The following is a 21,316-nucleotide window of genomic DNA, read 5'->3' on the forward strand; positions in this document are numbered from 1 at the left end:
GGTCCTGGCTACCTGAGGCCAGGCAAAGAACTTAGCCAGGCCTTGGCCTCTCCTGTGTGGGCTTTACTCTGAGTAACCATGACCAAACACTGGGTGACAGAGCCCAATCCTGCAGTCCCATACACACCCCCATCAAATGACAGATGACAGTTCACTCATAGGGCAAGAGCCCTCAGGGAGTGAACGCTGGGGTGTAGAGTCCCCAACTGCCCTGACGATAAGAGCCCCAGCCAGGCACCCCCCACCCCGACTCCAGGCACAGAGGCAGAGCACAGAGAGACATTTTATTGTGTAAAGTGGCCGATTGTACAGAGCAAAGATTGTACTGACAGGTGGGGGCAGGGGAGACCTAGAGGCCGGAGCTGGGGATGGTAGAATGTGGTACCCCACCACCCGGGCAGTGGATAGGGCAGGGGCACTGACATCCTTCGGGCCCCAGCAGTCAGGCAATACCCACCGGCCCGAAGACGGTAACAGTGGACCCTCCAAACCCCACTCCAGGTCCCTAAAGCCCACTTGCCAGTCCTGCTTCGTAAGCTGCCAGCCCCCAGCCTCCTTGGCCAGCGGCTCAGCCATTCTTTCCCCAAGGGCCCTGGCAGGGAAAGGGCCTAGAACAGTAGTCTCAGGCTAGGTAGCCAGGACTTCCTTCATCATGACCAGGTGCCCCAAGGGACAGCACATGGCTCCTTTTTGGGAAAACCTAATTAGGGCACTGTGACCTGGCAGCCTCCAGGAGCAGCCGCTGGCACAAGGGCAGGTCTTGAAGGAGGAGCCGGCGTGGGCAAGGGCTCTGGTGGGGCTTGCATCTCTGGAGACAAAAGGCTCCTAGGAGAACAGTCTAGAGGGCAGAGGGGCACTTTTTTTTTTTTTTCTTTCTCCCTGTCATCTCCAGTCACAATGGGCTCCTGAGACCTGCCATCCAGGACCAACCACTGTACTCGCCCTGATAATGGTCCTTTAAAGCTCGGAACAATGGGTTGGGAAGCCTGGGGTCTAGGACCAGCCCTCCTGGCCCTATTCCCTCGGGTCTCCATCCTCACACCCGCTGGATCTCGAACAGCTTCACATCTGTGTCATACCAGACGGGTGGGTCCACATTCCTATAGAGGGAGCGGGCTGTCACCTTCTAGAAGGGGGTACCTCAGAGCAAAAGAGCTAGGTAGCTACAAGACTCCCCGCCCATCCCAATGCCCCCACTCTGGGTGAAGAGTGCCCACCTTCAACCAGATTGGTTGGACATTAGTCCCACTATGGGTGGGAGAAAACCCAGAGCTAAATCCCTGGTGGGCATTCCTCAGGTAGACATCCATATCCACCCCAGGATGTAACTTCCCTACCCCTCACGGGGCCCACCTCAAATAGATGACACCCCACATGTAGGTGCGGAACCACATGGCAGTGCCTGAGTTCGCCTGGTACTTCCGGATAAGGATGGGGTGGGGTACAGGCAAAAGTCCCACTAAGGTACCGTGCTGCAGGAACCTCAGAATCTCAGATTCGTCCGTCAGGCCCCTAGAGAAAAAGGTGGGGCCTCCAGCGTGTTTGTGGAGACTGCACACAGGACCCTGAGGCGTGTGCTCCCCATCACATCCACCCCAAGCCTGGGCCGGCCCCTCTCCAGGACCACCTCCCCACCCAGCTTCTGGACTCACTTGTCAATACAGATCTTCTCCACCTGGGGGACCAACACCTGCAGCAGGCGCATGATGGTCTGCAGAGGCAGCTTGGACTTCCAGGACAAGATCTGCGAGAGCCACACCCAGAGCTAAGGGACAAGCTTGACCTTGCCCCAGAGCCACAGGCTCCCCAGGACGGGAAGTGTGACACTTCCAACAGCATGCATGGCCTGCATCAAGCAGGGCCTGTGAAGGGGAACTGTCGCTAATGGGAAGAGCCCAGGCCATGCTGAGCAGTGCCACAGGCCAGCTGCTGTGCCTCGTGCCTTCCGGAAGACTGTCCCCTTTAATCCTCACAATGGCTGGATGGCACGATCATAAGGATGTTTATTATCCCCATCCAGAGCAATCAGTGGGGCTCACAGGAAACACACAGGGAGTGGAAGCGATTTGGGGAGGAATAAGCAAGGGTGATTGACAAAGGAATCAGTCCTGGGCAACTGCGGAAAGGTCAGGCAGGAGACGAGGTCACGCAACTGGAAGGACTGTCCCTCAGCCTGGCACCTAGGCCAAAGGCCTTTGGTCTTCTTACCCTAGTGCTGGGCTGGAACTCTGACAGGCAGGACCCTGTTCCGTGCCACCCACCCAAACCCCCGTTTCCAGATCCTCCAGCGGTATCCCTCACCCAATCTGATGTTGGGCTCCACTGGCCACTGGCCGATGTGCTGGACAATCGCCGCTGATCTCTCCATGTTTGGCTGGGCTCCTGGTTCCCAGGAAGGAATGGATGTGACCAGGGGAGGAATGAGGACAGGGTGCAGTCACAGAGCAACTACATGTCTCCTCTGACCCCACTCCAGGGAGGTTGGCCGCACCAGAGAGGTGGGTCCAGTCCTGTACCCTTTGCCCTGGACCCAGGGCCCAGCCCAGCCCAGCCCAGCTCAGTGACAGGTTTAGGACCAGGGGCTGACGGAGAAGGCAGGGAAAGGCTGGCCCCAGATAAGGCTGATGGATGAGGAGCCCGAAGGTCACAGGGCTTTGCTGTGATCAGTAAACAAGAGAGAGGTCTAGAGATGGCCTCCTCCCCCAGTACAGCAGTGACAGCCCTGATTCCCTTGTTCTAATACTGCAACCGCAGAGTGTCCTGGCCTTGCCCGCTCCTGCACTTCGGGGTTCAAGAAGAAAGGCAACAAAGTGATGCTCAACACCATCCTCCAGGGTCCCCAGTACCTACCCCCTCAGACGGGCTGCCTTCTGCAGAGCTTGGCTGGGATTCAGGCTCTAGGGATCTCAAGGTTCCATCCTCTGAAACCTGGGATTTCTCTGTCAGCTTGTCAATGCCTGGGTGGGACACAGCGGGGAGAGGGGACATGCCACAGTGCCCCCTTGTGGCCGCAGAGGTTATGTGCTACCCATTCACGGCAGAGGTGCTGTGTCTGCCCTTCCCTCCTAGAGCTTTCCGCTGTGGTCCCTGTCTATGTCCCTTCCCTGACCCCCATCAAGCTACCTTCCTAGGCCCACCCAATACTTCCACCTCCACATGCTGTGGGATTCCATTTCCTCAGTTTCCTAGACAGGAAGGACACCCCTGAGATCACATCCACTCCCTAACAGTGCCATCTCCAACCAAGACCCACACTCTCCTAGCCTGAAAGCATCCAGACCTGGGGTGGCCACCAGGCTGGTCTTAAGAGTGCCTGGTTCTGCAGGGGCGGCGGGGCGGGACCCCTCCATGGAAGCACCCTCCTGAGAGCCAGTGCGGGACAGGGGCTCCGGTGTCCTCCGCCGCCGCTGAAGGGCCTTGTGGATGGAGGGTGGGTCAGTGGGCAGGTTGGCCAGCTGGTGGAAGACTCCACGCTTTCGGATGATGGCGTAGACCAGGTTGGAATTGCCTGCGGGAGGAACAAGTCCATCCTCACTTTGCTTCGCACCCTGCATCTGGGATGGCTTCCAGGACTAGAGGGCGGTTTGTGAGACAGGAAGAGTTCTTCCCCAGGGATAAGGACTGGTACAGGGTGTACAGAGCAGGACAGGCCCATGTGTCCAGTCAGTGGCCACAGTAGATATGGGAGGTACCAAAAAGTTAGGCTTGTGGAGGTGTCTGGTGTTAGGCTGTGGGGGATACCAAGAAGTTAGGTTGTTGGGGTGCCCAGATGTTAGGCTCTAGGGAAACAGCTGTGCCCTGAGCTCCCTTGGTATCCTTCTTCTGGTATCTTGAAATCCTCTTGGAGCCCAGTACTAAGGGGGTTCATCTGGCATGGTGGGATATCCGAGCCCTATTCTTCCTACACCGACCCAACGTTAACTATGTAGCCCTCTCAGTAACAGACAGAGGAGTCCGGGAGGACACTGTTGCATGCGCCTGTCCTTCATCGTCCACCTGCGAGTTCCCACAGCTATCGAGAAGATGCAAAGGCTTCCCAGAGCCCTCAGTGCCCCCATCTACCTCTCTAGTCCTGGGGTGCACCATGCTGCTTTTAGCTTAACCTCCACCCCAGGGACCTTCTCACATTTCCCTTCCCATGCAATGTTTCTCTGCCTGCCTTACTCTCATTCATCACTCTTACAGACCTCTAAATTTTACTTATTTTGGAAATAGTAATAATTGCTCATATTTGGGTTGCTAGAGGCTGTGCCGAGTGCTTTTTCTGTGAATTACTAACCCCCCAAAATCTCTAAGAGAGGGCCTTTTTCGTGGTTTGTTTTTTGTTTTGTTTTGTTTTTTGAGACAGGGTTTCTCTGTGTAGCCCTGGCTGTCCTGGATCTCAATCTGTAGACCAGGATGGCCTCGAACTCACAGAGATCCACCTGTCTCTGTCCCCCGAGTGCTGGGACTAAAGGTGTGCACTCTGCAAGAGGGACTTACAGCAGTATCATCATGAGCATCTTACAGATGAGGGGACCAGGCTCAGAGCCTGACATACTCATGGCCACAGAGCACATGGGCAGCAAGGTCTGGATCGGCACCTGTGGTACTGGTCAGGCACCTGTTGTGACAGCCAGCAGGCTCTTGTCACTTTGAGTTTTCCAGCTACCCAACTCTAAATGAACTCTTTAGGGTCAGGCTGTCAGCCTAAAGCCTCCCTCTGTGACTCCATGCCCCATCTGTGAGCTCCAGGAGGGATGAAGAACATTATCTTTGATTCCCCGCTGCATCTCCCTATACCCAGGTACACTGCAGGTGCTTAATAAGTGCACACTGAAGGACCGAGCTAACAGGCAAGGTGCTAGGGCTTCCCCTAAGCTAAGCCAGGGGCTCAGGTCAGGCCTCACCATCAAACTGGTACTGGATAATGTTGTTGAAGACCTCCAGGAGGAAGAAGACCAAATGGTGGTTCTGGGCCGAGGAGAAGAGGAACCAGGTGGTGGAGAAAGCCTCCAGCAGGTGTAGCAGCTTGTTGGCAGTCACCATGGACAGGCTCTTGAGGTAGGGCGACACTGTAAGGGGGAGTCAGCTTGTGCTGGGCCATCCCTAAAAATTCCAGGCCGGGGCAGAACCGCTCACCTCAGCGGATTCCCCCCCTGTCCCCAGCTCCCTGCAGAGCCCCCCAAAGACGACGAGGCTCCAGTGCCCCCACCACCCCGCACCCTCAGAGGCACAGTCAGCTCATTTCTCCCAGGCATCTCCCCAACACAGAGAGGCGAGGGACAGGGACAAGGATGTAGATAAAGGAACTAGGGTTTAGAGAGGGCTATAAACTGAGCCCAAGTTCCCCAGCAATAAAATGGCAGGGCAAGAGTGCTAACGTGGGATGGGTCGGGACGTCTTTCGAGAGTGACAAGCTGCTGTCATTAGATAGGTATCCCTCGGGGACAGCTTTGTGAGGAGGAGTCAGAGAGGAAACCACACAGCTTGACCTGTGTGTGTCCTTGTCGCCTGCCTTTCCCCCTGGCTCCCCCGAAGGCCCCAGAGGGTGGGAACAGAGACCGTCCTGGTCACACAACCATTCTCAGAGCTGCCCATGCTCGTTGGGCACTCAGTTAGGACATGTAAAATAGAATCAGCGGGTCGACGAAGGGTCGGTGAACAGGCAGTCAACCCCACTGGAGGCCTTGGGAGGCACTGCGCCATCCCAGACACTCGAAGCACAGCATGGCCAGCACGTTTAGCTAGTTTCTACTGCCACCCTGACACCACTTAGTCACCCGGGAAGAGACTCAATGAGAAATTGTCTAGATCACGTTCACGTGTGGGCACCTCTGGGGGGGGGGGGTTAGTTGTTAATTAAGGTGGGAAGAACCGCTACGCATGTGGGTGGTGCCATTCCCTAAGCTGGGCCCTGACCAGTTAAGAGTAACGGAAGCCAGCTGCACCTATGCAGCCAGGCAGCAAGGAACCCATCTGCTAGTTTCTCTGCTCCTGGCTGTGGGTGTCATGTGACCAGCTGCTTCAGGTCCTGCCTTGGCTCTCCCTCAATGATGGGCTGTAACCTGGAATTATAAGCCACATAAACTTAAGGGTCTTTGCTTCAGCAGCAGGAATATAAACTAGACCTATCAATGAACCACACTGGCCAAAAGACATCCACCAAAGCCATTCTGCCCAGCCGACTGCTACTCACCTTGCTGGACCCCCAACTAGCCTGAGCCCTCCTGCCGCCATTCCCAGGGATCAGCCCGCAGCCCTTGAAGATGCTGTTGAAATTCCCACACTGTAACTCCACCAGCCCAAACCTTTACTACCCAATAAATAGCCAGCAGTCGCATGCGGCCAATTAAATGTCTGCAATACAGCCAGTCTCCACTGAGATTTCCTGCGTGAACAGAACACACACAAGACTTGGAAGACTGGATATGAAACAGAACATAAACTGTCTCAGTAATTTTTATAGTTTCTTCATATCTAAGAGGTGGTATTTTGAGTTTAGGAAATCAGATAGAGTGTATACTATAGCTTTTAAGAAATTGTGTGTGTGTGTGTGCGCGCGCGCGCGCGCAACTTCATGGTATCAGTTCTCTCCTTCCACTTTTACGCCCGACTCGCGTGGCAAGAGCTTTAACCTGCTGAACCATTTCATAGACTCTGAAGCTTTTATCACCTGTCTTGTTGCCCCTTTTATTGTACTAGAAAAATTAGCGGTAACACGCGGCCGGCTATTCCAGGCCATAAAGCCAGGGGCCTGCTTGCTGGTTGGCCTGTGGCCTGGCGCCACCTGCTGGTGAGCATGGGGAAGTTAGGCTCCAGGCCCCTACCGTTGACCACAATGGTGAGCAGGCAGTCGAAGAGGGGCTGCAGCCGCTGGTGGCCACTGGTGATGATTTTGTGGAATACCTATGCAGGGAGGGAGAGGGACCGTGTGAATTACCCGCCAACTCCAGACTCGGCCGATAAGAGAATGTCACCCCACGCCCCCCAGGCTGACCACGCACACCCCCTTACCACGATGAGCAAATCTGCATGTGTGCCGGTGAAGACAGGGATGTCCATGGGCACTCGCACTGAGTAGGGCTTGTTCAGTCGTACCCCAAAGTTCCTCTCCCCACTCAGAAGCAGCAGGATGAAGACCCCGATGTGCATCAGGCCCACCCGAGCTGAGGTACACAACACAGACGGTGTCACGTGAGCAGGGAGGGGAGGTGGAGAACTCAGCCAAGACCCACCTCCAGGGGCTCAAAGGAGCCCCTATGGAAGGTTAGCACACCAGTTTCTGGGAGGCAGGACAGACTGGCTGGAACCCCCCCCCTCCTCCCGAACCAAGACCCCGTATCTACCCCCCAGGATCACAGGCCCACCCGGTCATACATTGATCTGCCCGGGCGTCGTTGAGAAAATAGAGGATGGGAACCAGGATATCCAGCACGTCGCTGCTCTTCAATACAAAGAAGAGGAATTTCTGGGAACGAGAGGGGACGAGTGAGCTGGACAGTGAGAAGACTAGCTCTAGCCGCTCTCTCCCACCGAGGCTGGGGAGACCCAGACGCTATGCTAGTCTTGGACTCCGTGAACCCCGCTAAGCAAGCGTCCAGCTATGCCCCTCCATGTCTGTTGCCCTTGGGGTGGGCCTGGAGTCCACTAACCTTGTTGAAGTCACAGAGTTTCCAGAAGAGAACGAGCAATTCCTGGTGGAACTGGATTTTCTTTGTGGAGTTAGGAAGGTAGGTCTGGAGCAGGGGGTTAGACAGCAGCCGGGCTATCCCCTTGAGGATGAACTGGAAGTCCTGGGAGAGCCGAGCAGGGTTCCTTCCAACCCGGCTGCCTACAGCCCTGGATACCCCTGCAAATGTCTCCTCATTCTCCCCGATCTCCCATAACCTTTATCAATCTCCCATAAATCGAGGGGCCGGGTTTGGACATTACTGCTAGCACACTGGAAAGCCGAGCCTCTGCCATCCCACCAGCAAGTCTGAGGATCCCCTCTGCAAGGCTGCAGCTCCCGGTAACCCCCAGATGGACCCATGAACCGGGCTCCCTGGATTCCTTGTTGACAGGGACTGTCCTTTGCCCTGCCCCCAGCACCCCCACCCTCCACCACCACCCCCCACCCCCCATCGCACACGAGAAGTACTCCCCAGCTCTCACAGAGCTGTCATTTACCGGGCACCCACCACCAGCTGGGCTATGCTCTACTTTGATCTGGGGTTGGGGGAGGCTGGCTCAGCTACAGTCCCTCACTGTGTATCTGCGGAAGTCAGAGTCCCAGGAACTGTAGCACCTCCCCTCTGCTTGAGTCTGCCTGGACATTAAGGCCACCTCTGAACCCCAACATCACAGCAATACCCCTCCTTTGAGAAGCCTTCTTGGTTACCTGGCCCAGATGGGGCTATGAGTCCTTTGTTGTTGGTTTTTTCCCTTCTTTCTTTTATTTATTTACTTGTTTTTGCTTTGGTTTTTTCGAGACAGGGCTTCTCTGTGTAACTGCTCTGGCTGTCCTGGAACTCACTTTGTAGACCAGGCTGGCCTCGAACTCACAGAGATCCGCCTGCCTCTGCCTCCTGAGTGCTAGGATTAAAGATGTGCACCACTATGCCCAGCTTATTTATTTACTTTTAAAGACAGGGTCTCCTGTAGTCGAGGCTAGCCAAGAATGACTCTGAACTTTTAAACCTCCTGCCTCCACGTCCCAGATGCTGGCTTTACAGTCATGTACCATGACGGCCTGAGTATGTACAGCCTGGAGATTGAAGTCAGGGCTTTGTGCTGTAGGCAAGTGCTCTACCAACTGAACCACACACCTCCAACTCCCATCAACCCTTTCTGTGCCTCGAAATCTCCCAAGTATTGCCATCACCGCTTTACTTAGGTGAGCACGTTCTTTCATGCAGGGGGACAGGACTCCTCTATGCCCTCAAAGCCACAGCCACTGGAGAAGGTGGGCAGATAGACCTCCTCCAGCTGTGCCTGACTCACCTCCTCACGATGAATGCGGGACAGGTAGTTCACAAACAGGTTCTCAGGCCCTGGAGGCTGCCAAAGGGAGGACCATGGTGAGCAGACCCTCCACCCTGGTCTGCCTGGGTAGTGGCAGCTGAACCCCCAGACACACCATGGGGACCCGCCTGTGGTGTGCCTCTTGCCCAGGGCCTCTGCTTAAGGAGATACCATCTGCCCCCAGCCCTCCCTCCATCCGGTCCTTACATCAGCATCATCCATGACAGTGCCCGTGGTGGTGCCATCCACAGTGGGGGTGGTGCTGGTGGCACTGTCATGGTCCAAGGTGACGATAAGCACCTGAGCAGCCTCCTCCACCAGGGGCTCCCGGTAGTCGGAGAAGAGCAGGTGGTTGTAGGGGATCCCGTAGCCCACAGGGTCATAGGCACACACGGTGTTGAGGAGCGAGGTGAAGAGAGGCAGTGCGTGTCTGCAGGGGAGAGCAGAGCAGGGCTCAGGGATGCTCCCCTAGGCACACATCTCTGGCCACAGAAGGAGCTGCTGAGCTACTGGGCTACAGACTGGAACCTGGGAGGCAGAAGTTCGAGCTTGTCCTTTCCTGAGTAGATAAGGCCCTCCCTATCCATGCATGTGACTGGCCCTGACCAGGGCCAGGCTGGGCCAAGAGCAGAGGAATCTATCAGGGTGAGGGATACCTTGTGGAGAACATGCTCACACCCTTTTCAGTTCTCAGGGGCTTTAGACAAGGGGTTAGAAGTGCAGAGGAACGCAGCCTCCCCTTAGGGAGCAGAACCCAGTTCCATCCCCCAGCTCCCAAGCCACAGGATGACTTGAATCAGAAGGTGTTTGGGTTCAAGATCCTCATCTTACAGGTGAGGAGATTGAGATCCAGCAGTTAAGTGGGCAACAAAGGGTGGCAGTTTGCCTGATGCAGCTATGAGAAGAAACTATGGCCAGCCTCCGATTGTGACTGGTGTTGAGGGGTCACTTGGGAGCCCTTCACTTCTGGGGATAAAGAGAAATCCAGCAGGAAGCCAGCAAAACACAGAGGAGGGGAGCCACGCTATTCAGAGATGGGAGTCCAGAAGCAGGAAAGCTACAGGTTTTAGAATGCCCATGCCTGTGCCACATCGCGGCCACAGCGGGAGTGTACACTTCAAATACTGTGTCGCGGTGATGACTGTGTGACACCCACATGTACTCCTAAGTGTCCCTACATCCCCTGAGTGCCCACCATGGTCCAGACCTCTCCATCCATCAGGGTGGTCCTCAGACCCCCTCTCCACCCACTGACCCGAAGGACGACCACAGGCCACATGTGGCTGGCACTGAGTACTATTGAGTGGTTGGTCCAGATGAAGCATGTTGGAAGTACAAACCACACACCGGATTTGGGGACAGAGAATGAGAGAAAGAAATGCAAGTGATCTTGATAGATCCATAAACTCATTACAAACTTAATGCTCACTTTTTTAAATATACTGAGTTAAATAAAATATATAAATTAGTTTTCTTTCTTTTTGCTTTCGATTCAGGGTCTTATGTGCCCCAGGCTAGCCTAAAACTCACTAGTAGCCAAGGATGACCCTAAACTTCTTGTTTCTTCTGCCTCCACCTCTAGAGTGCTGGGATTGTAGGTGTGCACCATCACACCCAGTCCATGTGGTGCTGGTGGTCAAACCCAGGGCTCCATGCGTACTAGGCAAGTACTCTTCACACAGAGATACATCCATCAAATTCCTCACATTATATTTCTAATGAACAATGTGATTCCAGATGGACGACCTGGACCTGGGCCACCCAGGGGTCCCCAGGTTTGAAGGCCGTGATGGTTCAAAGGTGTAGCTAAATTATGGTTTCGTGCCACCAGGGGGCAGCACCTCTCCTCAAATGAAGCCAACCGGGCTGGCACTCCTCTTAACTCATAAATGCCTAGCGCAGCTTCTCACCTGTTTTCTGTGGAACAAAAGAACTGAACCCAGGGGTTGGTGCTGCCACTCTCTGGAGATGGGGGCAGGTACATGGCCTCTGAGAAGCATGTCAACAGCAGCTTCAGCAGCTCCATCCTGCAGGAAGGACCAGGAAGGGTACATTAGGACCCGCCTCCCTCTAGGAGGAAGCTGCCAACACTACCCACCACCCTGACCAAGGTCCATGGGAAAAATGACCCCTGCTCCTCCCTGTAAAGCCGAGGCTGGATGATAAATGGGCTGGGTCTTTCGGAAGACCCTATGGGCCTCTGAGCTATGCAAAGCCCAGCCTGGGTCCAGCTCACCGGTTCATGTCGTGGATGTAGTTGGGCTGTGGGGAGTGAGCAAAGCCCACGCCAGCCTCCCAGATGTATTCACAGCTGTCCAGGGAATGGACATCTTCTGCTGAGTCCTGGGAAGAGGGAGCCGAGTGAGGCAGGCTCAGACTACCCAAACTTCCCACTGTCTCTAGTTGCAGCAACATACCCCAGTGTTCCCCTAAAGACAGCCCCACCATGCCCTAGGTCCTCATGTACGAGGAGAGAAATGAATGTTGTCGGATTTCCCTGGGAGCTCACTTTTGTACCGTCTTATGTTGATCATTTTACTTTCTGAGTCCAGTCTGAGGCAGGGAAAGGAGGAAGGAGAAGGTGGGGGGAATAGGGCGCGGCAAGTTGAGGGGAGAAAGCATTCCTGGTGGAGTCCCCGAGTAAAAAGTCGGGCTTCCTGGTTCCAGCCCTGCACCCTCCCACCTCAGGCAGAGAGGACAATGGGTGCTTGTGCAGGCTGCCTGGGAGACAGGGTCAGGCTGGACACCAGCTGGCTCCTCTCCAGCTGTGCCACCCCCACCCCACCCAGGATATGCACACCTAAGAGCCTTGCTCCCTGAACCTCCCCTGCTTCTGCACCCTGTCTCTCCTGGCCCCAAGAGCCCAGCACCCCGGGGGTGTCTCACCACGTTGTTCCTCCGGTGGCTCTGCACCGTGAAGTCTGGGCAGAAGAGCAAGTCGGCGATGGCCAGGAGCAAGGACTCGGCCAAGGGTCGAGCGTTCTCATCTTCCTCTTCACCCTGCTAGGAGAGACGCAGGCTGCTCAGTGGAGGCTGGCCAGGGAGAGGTGGCCCCGGGGCTTGGGGGTGCAGAGGATGGGGACCGGGTCCCAGCAGGCAGGTGTAGACAGAGGGAGGAAGAGGAAATGGATTCCTGCTTACCCCAAATCTCCCTTAACCAGAAGAGAGCAGACAGACACAGGAATTAGGGAACAGTGAGGAAATGCCCCCCTCACCAGGGGGGCCGGGCACCAAGCTCAAGTGTCTTAGCCCTCTTGGGAATCATGGGGTCTCAATCCTTGGCACTTGCCTGGAGATAAGCCCAGAGCAGATGGGGTCTGGGAGAAGGCAATATGGTCCCTCTGGACCTTCTAAAGATGTCACTGGGCCTTATCCCTGTACTCCTGCTCCAAGATATAGGGGACAAAGGCCCCTTCGGAGGAAAACTGAGGGCCGCAAAAGTTGGTACTGGCTCCTCCCCCCTCCGTGGCACCCTAGTCCCCATCCCACACTTCCTAAAGAGTAGGGGCTCTGCCAGGGTCCTCCCACCCCCTGGCCAGGCCCACAGACCCCTCCACGCCCTGCCCCGGGCACTGTGGACCAGAAGAAGCCCCTCCAGTCGGGGTCCTCGAAGATGTAAGGCAGCACTCGGGTGAGCAGCCGGCTGCAGTTCAGGACGACCTGCTTCTCCTTCTCCGAGTGGCAGCCACTCTCTGCTCCTTGGACCAGTTTCTCCACAGCCTGTGGGGACGGACAGCAAGGAAGGAACATGTGACATGGTCCTTTGGGTTCAGGCCACCCAGACTGTAGAGCTAGTTCATGGGTGGTGAGACGTGGTTAAAACTCAAGCCTTTAATCCCAGCACTCAGGAGGCAGAGGCAGGCGGATCTCTGTGAGTTCAAGGCCATCCTGGTCTACAGAGCGAGTTCCAGGACAGCCAGGGCTGTAACACAAGAAACCCTGTCTCAAAAAACAAACAAAAAACCAACCCAGAGCATCAGAATAGTAAAGTCCAGTTCCCTGGATGACCATGACATCATCTGTGGCATCCCTTCCTTGAAGAGTGTGTACCCACACTTAGGTACATCTTATTTTCTTCTGAGGGCCTCTTTTTCTCCTAATCCTTTTGTTTAACCCTATTTAAAAAAAAAAAAGTAACTTTTTTAAAAATTAAAAAAAAAGACAGGGGCTGGAGAAATGGCTCTGAAGTTAAGAATGTGTGTTGTTTAACCAGATACGGTGGCACAAACCTCTAAGCACAGGGCCCAGGAGGCAGAGGCAGAGGCAGGTGGCTCTCTCTGAGTTCAAGGCCAGCCTGGTCTACATAGTGAGTTCTAGAACAGCCAGGGCTACACAGAGAAACCCAGCCTCAAAAAAACAAACAAAAAAAAAAACCACTTGTCCTTGCAGAGGACCAAGTTCAGTTCCCAGTACCTCCATGGTGGCTCACAACCATTCATTACTCCAGTTCCAGGGAATCCAATTCCTTCCTTTGCTCTCCACAGGCATCACGCATGCATACGAAACATATACATACATGCAGGCAAAACACTCACACACAAAAATAAATCTAAATTTTTTTTTTAAATTTTGCAATAGAGAAAATAACAACAGCATCATATGGGAAAAGCGAAGTGAGCTAGTGTGTGGAAAGTGCCACCCAAGGCGAGAAAAAAAAACCGCTCCTAGTGGCCATGGTTACTTTCCCCTCAATCCTACCGAGGAGAGCTGATGCAAAGAGACTGTTCCTCCAGGACCTGGGATGAGATGCTCCGAATGTGTGCCCTGCCCTGCTGCAGACGGGGCCACTCCCCACCCTGGGGAGCGGGGACGCAGCAGTGAGGGGCCAGACAGCCCTTACCTTGTAGCACAAAGTGGCCAGGTTAGAGGGTGATTCCTCCCGCACAGCCCGGATCTCTGCTGCTGGCACCAGCGCAAAGACATCTTGCACCGAGGTGGCCGTGTCTGCCCAGAACTGGTCCCAGAAAGCATCATCGGTGGCTTCCACGGGCTGCAGGGGAATCCAGTGTTCAGAGTTACACAACTCCCTCCCGACGGTCACCCACGAACCCTGGCAGGGAGACCATAGCCCCTAACCTGCATCCCAGCCAGCACCCAGGAGCCTCCCAATCTGGATGAAAGGCTTATTCAGGTGCCACAAGATGGGGTCAGAAGTGAGACAGATGTGCATGGCCAAGGGGGTCAGCTAGGCACTAAAGCCAACTGAGTCCCCAAGGTTTGTGTCTCCCCAGCAAAGTCCCCATGCACCTCTGAAAGAGAAACTGACATCCTCGGCAGGCCATACCCCAAGGCCACAGCAGGAGGTCAAGTGTCTAGGGTCTAGACCAGGGCTTTCCCCAACGGAAGATAACGAAGGGTATATGCACCCGTATACCGTCACCAACGCTGTCTTCTCTCTCTCAACCTTTCCCAGCACACCCACCAAGCACCAACCCCAGTGAGCTCACTGACCCCTCCCCACAGCACCCACTGCTGGCCCACACTGCGGGTCCAGTCACTTTCTGGGAGCTCCAGCCTCCAAAGCTACCTCTCTTGGTGCTGTTTGTACACTGTCCCCCACGCCACACACCAAAGTAAATGGCCAAAGTCACATACGGGCCTTTGGGGTCCCCACCGCCTGCTGAATCAAGTCTATTGATGGAGTGCTTGTGCAGTGTGCACAAAGCCCTGGAATGGATTTCCAGCACTGCACACATTAAACTGGTGGTGAGGGCCTGTAATCCCAGAGCTTAGGAAGATTAGAAGTTCAAGGTCATCCTCCAATACATTGTGAGTGAGTTCAAGGACAGTCTGAAATTCTCAATGTCTCAAAACAGCACACACACACACACACACACACACACACACACACAAGGCAGGCAGTGGTGCACTGGACAGGCAGAGGCAGGCAGATCTCTTTGAGTTCAAGGCCAGCCAGAGCTACCCAGAGGAAACCAAACCAAATCTTTTGCTCAGGCTGTCCCCATTTCCCAGCATAAGCTTCTCATTTCAACAGTAATTACAAAGTCCTACCGGTTTGGGGCGTGAGAGACAGGTCAGCTGATAGAGTTTGCCACCAACCCTGATGACCTGAGTATTGAACTCGGGATCAATACTTATCAAAAGGAGTAAACCAGCCGGGCGTTGGTGGCGCATGCCTTTAATCCCAGCACTCGGGAGGCAGAGCCAGGCGGATCTCTGTGAGTTCGAGGCCAGCCTGGGCTACCAAGTGAGCTCCAGGAAAGGTGCAAAGCTACACAGAGAAACCCTGTCTCGAAAAACCAAAAAAAAAAAAAAAAAAAAAAGGAGTAAACCAACTCCCACAAATCGTCCTCTGACAGCCACACATGTGACTTTGCACAAATGTAAACCTTCTTCATACACACACACACACACACACACACACACACACACACAGGTTTTTTGTTTGTTTGTTTATTTTAACAGGCCGGGTGTAGTGGTCACACACCTTTAATTCCAGCAGGAGGGAGGCAGAGGCAGGCATATCTCTGTGAGTTTGAGGCCAGCCTGGTCTACATAGAGTTCCAGGATTCCAGGATAGCCAGAGCTATATAGTGAGACCCTATCTCAAAAACAAACAAACAAAATCCCAAAGGTCCTATTGAAACAAGCCTTAAAAAATAGGCCGGGTGTTGGTGGCGCACGCCTTTAATCCCAGCACTCAGGAGGCAGAGCCAGGCGGATCTCTGTGAGTTCGAGGCCAGCCTGGGCTACCAAGTGAGCTCCAGGAAAGGCGCAAAGCTACACAGAGAAACCCTGTCTCAAAAAAAAAAAAAAAAAGAAAGAAAAAAAAATATATGCTCATGGGAGCTGGAGAGATTACGACGGCTCAGAGGTTAAGAGTGCATGCTGTTCTTCCATGGGATTCAGGTTTTGTTCCCTATAACTCCAGTTCCAGGGGATCTAATGTCTCTTCGGGCCTCTGTAGGCACATGCACATTTGTGGCACACACACAAAGAAATAAACATAGCTGTGGTGGTATTGTGTTCTCCGAAATATTGTACATGCTAATAAACTTATCTGGGTGCAAGAACAGAACAGCCACTAGATACAGAGGCTAAAAATGGTGGCACTCACACCTTGAATCCTAGCATTCCAGAGGCAGAAATCCCTCTGGATCTCTGTGAGTTCAAGGCCACATTGGAAACAGCCAGGCATGGTGACTCACGCCTTTAATCCCAGGGAGTGATGGTAGAAAGCAGAAAGGTATATAAAGCATGAAGACCAGAAACTAGAAGCTTTTGGCTGGTTAAGCTTCAGGCTTTCAAGCAGCAGTTCAGCTGAGAGTCATTGGGATGAGGACACAGAAGCTTCCAGTCTGAGGAAACAGGATCAGCTGAGGAACTGTCGAGGTGAGGAAGCTGTGGTTTGTTCTGCTTCTCTGATCTTCCAGCATTCACCCCAATACCTGTCCTCAAGTTTGATTTTATTAATAAGACTCTTTAAGATTCATGCTACACATAACTAAAAATAAAAATTTTAAATATAAACTTGTGGTCTTTGAATCATATAGACAGTCCCACAAGTAAATGACCAAGGCAACCAGTTTAGATGATAAATTTCATTTCTATAACGTCCGCCCTCCGCCCCATGCTGGATAGTTTTATGTCAGCTTGATGCAGACTGGGATCATTTGACAGGAGGGAATCCCAATTAAGAAAATGCCTCCAGCTGGGCATAGTGGTGCATACCTTTAATCTCAGCACTTGTCAGGCAGAGGCAGGCAGATCTCTGAGTTCAAGACCAGCCTGATCTACATAGTGACTTCCAGGACAGCCAGAGAAACGTTATCTTAAATAAATAAATAAATAAATAGAAAAAAAGAGAGAAAGAAAGAAAATTCCTCCATAAGATCAGGTTGCAGGCAGGCCTGGAGGACATTTTCTTAATTAGTGACTGATGAGGGAGGGTCTAGCCCAGCTATCACTAGGCTGGTGGTCCTAGTTCTATAAGAAAGCAGGCTGAGCAAGTCATGAGGAGCAAGCCAGTAAGCAGCATCCCTCCATGGCCTCCGCATCAGCTCCTGCCTCCATGTTCGTGCCCTGTTTGAGTTCCTGTCCTGACTTTCTTTGATAATGAACTGTGATGTGGAAACGTCAGCCACACAAACCCTTTCCTCCTCAGGCTGCTTTGGTCCTGGTGTTTCATCCCTAGGTACAGGCCCGCTCCCACCTGGGGACCTCCAGCCCCAATCTCCACTCATCACCTTTTTTGTTTTGTTGTTTTTCCAGACATGGTTTCTCTGTGTAGTCCTGGATGTCCTGGGACTCACTCTGTAAACCAGGATGCCCTCTTACAGAGATCCACCTGCCTCTGCCTCCCGAGTGCTGGGATTCAAGGCCTGTGCCATCACCACCTGGCCAAATCATCCCATTCTTGACTCGGGTCTAGATGGGCTTGCCCCAGCCGGACAGCCCAGCAGCCCAGCAGCCCGGCTGATCTTGCCGTTGAGGCAGATGGCAGGTGTGCTGAAGTTGTCATGAATCCTGACAAGGCTGAGTGTCAGGGGGCTGCCCAAACCCAAGGCTGGGACTGCATGCTTCACCAAAGTGCCCACTCCCTGAACAAAAATCCCCCCACTCCACTCTGGGGAGTCCTAGGGTAACTTGTGACTGCAGTCTCAGTCCCAGAACTGGTAGAGCAAGTTAGCTGGAGGTAAACAAAGGCCAAGGGAGAGGCCCTGGAGCTCGGGTTTGCTGGACCTCAGCTCCACAGTCATCTGATATGTATGGGGGGTGGGGAGGGCAGGAGCTGGGGACCCCAGTCCTAGAGGCCTGGAGCCAGAGTGGAGTGGGAAGTCATCCTCAAAAGGCCTGTGGAGCTCCCCTCACAGGGAGCATGTCTGGAAATCTGTCACCTCTGATACTCAGCCCACCTCCCGGGTAGTCACCACCCTTAAAGGGGCAGAAGCCCAGCTGAGCACAGATGGACTTGACCTCTGACCTAGTTCATTAGGCAAGCATCACGGACTGAAATCCAAATTGAACTTAAGAGGGGCCTTAGAGGTCAAATCTAGAAGCAGAAGGGAAACCCTTCATAAAGAAGCTATTATCTTCCTGCCCACCCCAACCTTTTTCATGTAGCCAGGGCTAGCCTGGAATTCTCTGTGTAGACCAGGCTGGCCTTACAACCATAACCCTCCAGCCTCAACCTCCCAAGTGCTGGAATTACAACACACCTGTCTGGAAATCAAACCTTCACACCTTCACGTCCCCCACTCCTTCTCATAATGGAGACTGAACACGGGATCTCAGGATTCTTCATCTCAGCTTGCAACCTCCTCCCCTGATCCCACTGTGCCTTAGGCATTTGCATAGACTGAGGGAACCAGATGTAGCTTTTAAAAATCAGTTTATTTTTTATTTATGAGTATGTGTGTTTGTCTTTCTCTTTCTCTCTGTGTGTGTGTGTGTGTGTGCGCGCGCGCGCATGCATGCATGCATGCACGCATGCATGCACACATATGAGGGTGCTCACAGAGGCCAGAAGAAGGTGTTGGATCTCCCAGAGCTGGAGTCATAGGCAGTTGTGAGCCACCGGATGTGGGTGCTGGGAACCACTCTTCATGTGAAAGAGTGTCAAGCCCTCCTAACCACTGAGCCATCTCTCCAGCCCCAAGCTGTGGCTTTAACAGTCTCCTTCTAGGGTGGGGGTGGGAAGGGGGCAAAACCAGCTGTGATCTAGCCTGAGGAGGATGATCTGTCCTGACAGGTGATCAAAGTGTTCTAAGCACACACTTGCGTGCGTGTGAACACACACCTATCAGCTCTTACCCTGGCCTGCAGCAGGGCATCCTCAAATAGGCAGGATGGGGCAGTGGCGGGGGTGGAGGGAGTGGATCTCTGATCCTGTAATGCCCCAATCTGGGGCCCCAGCCAAGTAAGGAGACAGGAAACACAGCCAATGTTGCTGGCCTCAGAGTCAGGGTTAAGCCCGGCCCAGGACTGGCCACCAGGGCAGGAAGAAAACAGGATGCGAGGCAGGAAGGCAGGGAAGGCTGACCTGCAAGCGCTCAGGCCCGGGCTACAGGAGAGAGTCCACTGTCTACTGCCCAAAGCACAGCCTCTGAGGGCCTGGAGGTGTGGGTGTCCTGTGATCAGCACACCTGAAGCACCTTGGGAATACTGAGTGAAGGTCCAGGAAGACCATCTCAGATCCTTGAATCCCAGCTGTCCAACGCTGATTACTACAGGGTCCAAGGCTTTGGCCCCCTCCTACCTGTGAGAGTCCCATGCTCCAAAAAGACCCACTGGGCTGGTGAGATGGCTCAGCAGGGAAGGCTCTTGGTAAAAATGCTTGGTAAAGGCACTTCATGCTTGCTGACATGCAAGGCTAACAACCTAAATTCAATCCTTAGGATCCACCTGGGGGAAGAAGAGAGCTGACTCCCACAGGTCGGCTTCTGACCCCCACACTTATACCATGGTGCACATGTATATACACCTACACACACACACACACACACACACACACACACACACACCAAAAATAAATAAATAATATAAATTGAAAAGGGGGAGGGGAAGAGGTGGGAGAGGAAGAAGAGGGAGGGGGAGAGGGAGGGGAAGAGAGAAGTACCCCAGCCTGGGTCTCCAGCATACTCTAGGCCCCGGTCCCAGCAACTGTCTTCAGCTAAGGAGGACAGACCATCTCAGCCAGGAAAAGAGAGATGGATGTAGTACTCAGGGGCAGGGGGTGCCAAAGCAGGTCACTGCCCACCTTCCTACATCTGAGTTCACCCTGCTCCCAAAAGACCTGCTGAGCCCACCACACCTTCCAGCAGGCATTAAACGCGGGAGACACCATCCCCCTCCCAGTCACCCCACACCACCCTTTTCTGCTGCCCACAGATCCAGAGTCTCATCTCTGAGGTTCTGGAACAAGTCGTGAGGAGCAAAGAGAAGTTCTGGTTTTTATCAAGTGCCTCTCAGCTGGAAATGGGCTCTCTAGATAGAAGCCCTGGCATTTCTTTTTTCAGACCCTGACCTTTCCGATGGTGAGTAGCAGAGTGTGGGAGTAGAGGTCTGCCCTCTGAGGCTATGACTGCCTGGCTGTGGGAAGATGGCTCTCCTGATCCCACTCAAACTGGCAAGAACAATATAGAGCTCTGAGAACAGCAGGATGGGGGGAGGGCTCCAGATGGCAGGTGGTCCAGACCCCTTTGACAGTCAGGGCCCCCCGAGAGGCACGGCTGGATATCTCTACGATCATAGTAGCCTGGTTCCGGGCAGGGCAAAGAAGGAGCCTTGCTGGGTCAAGAGGTGTGTGCTGGAGATAGGAGGAGGCTTCTGTGACACTTGTGGACTCAGGGGGAAATGTGGGAAGCATGGACTGGGATGGAGGTACCTATGGCTCCCTCTCCAACAGACTAAAGACAATCTGGGAGTCCCTCCTCATGCCCGAACCCGGAATCCCCATTTCGGGTACCAGAAAGCACAGCCAATCAGCTCCACCAGGCCTGGAGAAGCCCCTGGAGCATCCCTAGCTGGAAAGCTGGTTTCCCTAGGCCTGAGGACAGCTCCCCTTACCCGGCTGCTGCTGCCTGCCACTCTGGGAGCTCCCAGGAAGACCTGGGCCTTCCCTGCCCGCAGGCATCTACCAGGGCCCAGAGAGGCCGCCGCTGCCACCGCACACCAGCTGTTTTCCCCGACCCTAGCAGGCGCCGGCCCGGCTTTGTTTGCATTGAGTCAGCCCGGGTTGTGCGTCCGGGACCGTGGGCACCGAGGGCAGGGAGGAGAGCAGAGCGATGGATGGGTAGGTGGGAGCGGGAAGAGGCTGCCTATGTGAGGTTGCCGGCACTGGGGGGCGGGACAGGGGGCGGATAGCGTTGTCGCCGCCGGTTTCAGGAGTAGGCACACGTCAGCCTAAGGTGGCAGCAGCAGTGCCCGGGAGAGTGTTCCCAGGGGAGAGGAGGCTTAGGGTGGGCTCCCAGAGGTAGAGATGGAGCCCTGAGGTACAGAGGGAAGATCGCGTTCCGGTGCTGGTCTCAGCATCCCCCTCTGGACAAGCCGGTCACCCTACGCTCCAGTGAGCCAAGTTCACCCCAGCCCCCGTCACTGCCCTGCCCCCAAGCCGGGCAGGTGGATGAAGAGGCTGGGCCCCCGCGCGCACCTGCGTTTTGGTGGTCAGCTGGATCACAGCCTTCCGGAAGTTCAGCTTGGAGTCTGCGGACCCCATGTCGGTGGAGCCCGCTCCGGCCCAGCCCCGGGTTCCGACTCTGGCGCGGACTCCGGCTCCGGTTCCAGCTCCAGCTCCGCGGCCCCAGCTGCTCTCCGAGGAACAGAGCTGCGAACCCCGCCCGCCGCCGGCGTCGGCCCCGCCCCTTGTGGC

At 54.4% G+C, this 21,316-nt stretch overlaps 1 protein-coding gene across 2 annotated transcripts; it reads right to left on the bottom strand.

Moving 5' to 3' along the window:
• Positions 1-270: 270 nt before the first annotated feature.
• Positions 271-21,304, bottom strand: Hid1 (HID1 domain containing). 2 transcript variants are annotated; one of them, XM_028889675.2, is made up of 19 exons: positions 21,098-21,304; positions 13,826-13,975; positions 12,535-12,705; positions 11,872-11,985; positions 11,222-11,328; positions 10,896-11,012; positions 9,193-9,415; positions 8,965-9,021; positions 7,635-7,775; positions 7,360-7,450; positions 6,997-7,148; positions 6,810-6,888; positions 4,890-5,054; positions 3,281-3,508; positions 2,851-2,957; positions 2,302-2,382; positions 1,653-1,744; positions 1,354-1,512; positions 271-1,100 (listed from the first exon to the last, which is right to left on the bottom strand). In XM_028889675.2, the coding sequence occupies exons 1-19, from the start codon at positions 21,161-21,163 to the stop codon at positions 1,037-1,039; spliced, it is 2,364 nt and encodes a 787-aa protein (XP_028745508.1). In that variant the 5' UTR covers positions 21,164-21,304; the 3' UTR covers positions 271-1,036. The 2 variants fall into 2 exon arrangements, with proteins under 2 accessions (XP_028745508.1, XP_037056618.1); XM_037200723.1 differs by having other exon boundaries at positions 11,872-11,988; positions 21,098-21,294.
• Positions 21,305-21,316: the final 12 nt, after the last annotated feature.

Source organism: Peromyscus leucopus, chromosome 8b, assembly GCF_004664715.2.
Source record: "Peromyscus leucopus breed LL Stock chromosome 8b, UCI_PerLeu_2.1, whole genome shotgun sequence".
NCBI lineage: Eukaryota > Metazoa > Chordata > Mammalia > Rodentia > Cricetidae > Peromyscus > Peromyscus leucopus.

Excerpts from the sequence above, each read along its gene's own strand:
- Hid1 (XM_037200723.1), bottom strand. The coding sequence starts at position 21,163 with ATGGGGTCCGCAGACTCCAAGCTGAACTTCCGGAAGGCTGTGATCCAG. Across the intron at positions 9,416-10,895 it reads TTTTGTTCCACAGAAAACAG|ACACGCACTGCCTCTCTTCA; the intron begins GTGAGAAGCTGC and ends TCTCCCCTGCAG. Across the intron at positions 1,745-2,301 it reads GGAGCCCAACATCAGATTGG|ATCTTGTCCTGGAAGTCCAA; the intron begins GTGAGGGATACC and ends TGGCTCTCGCAG.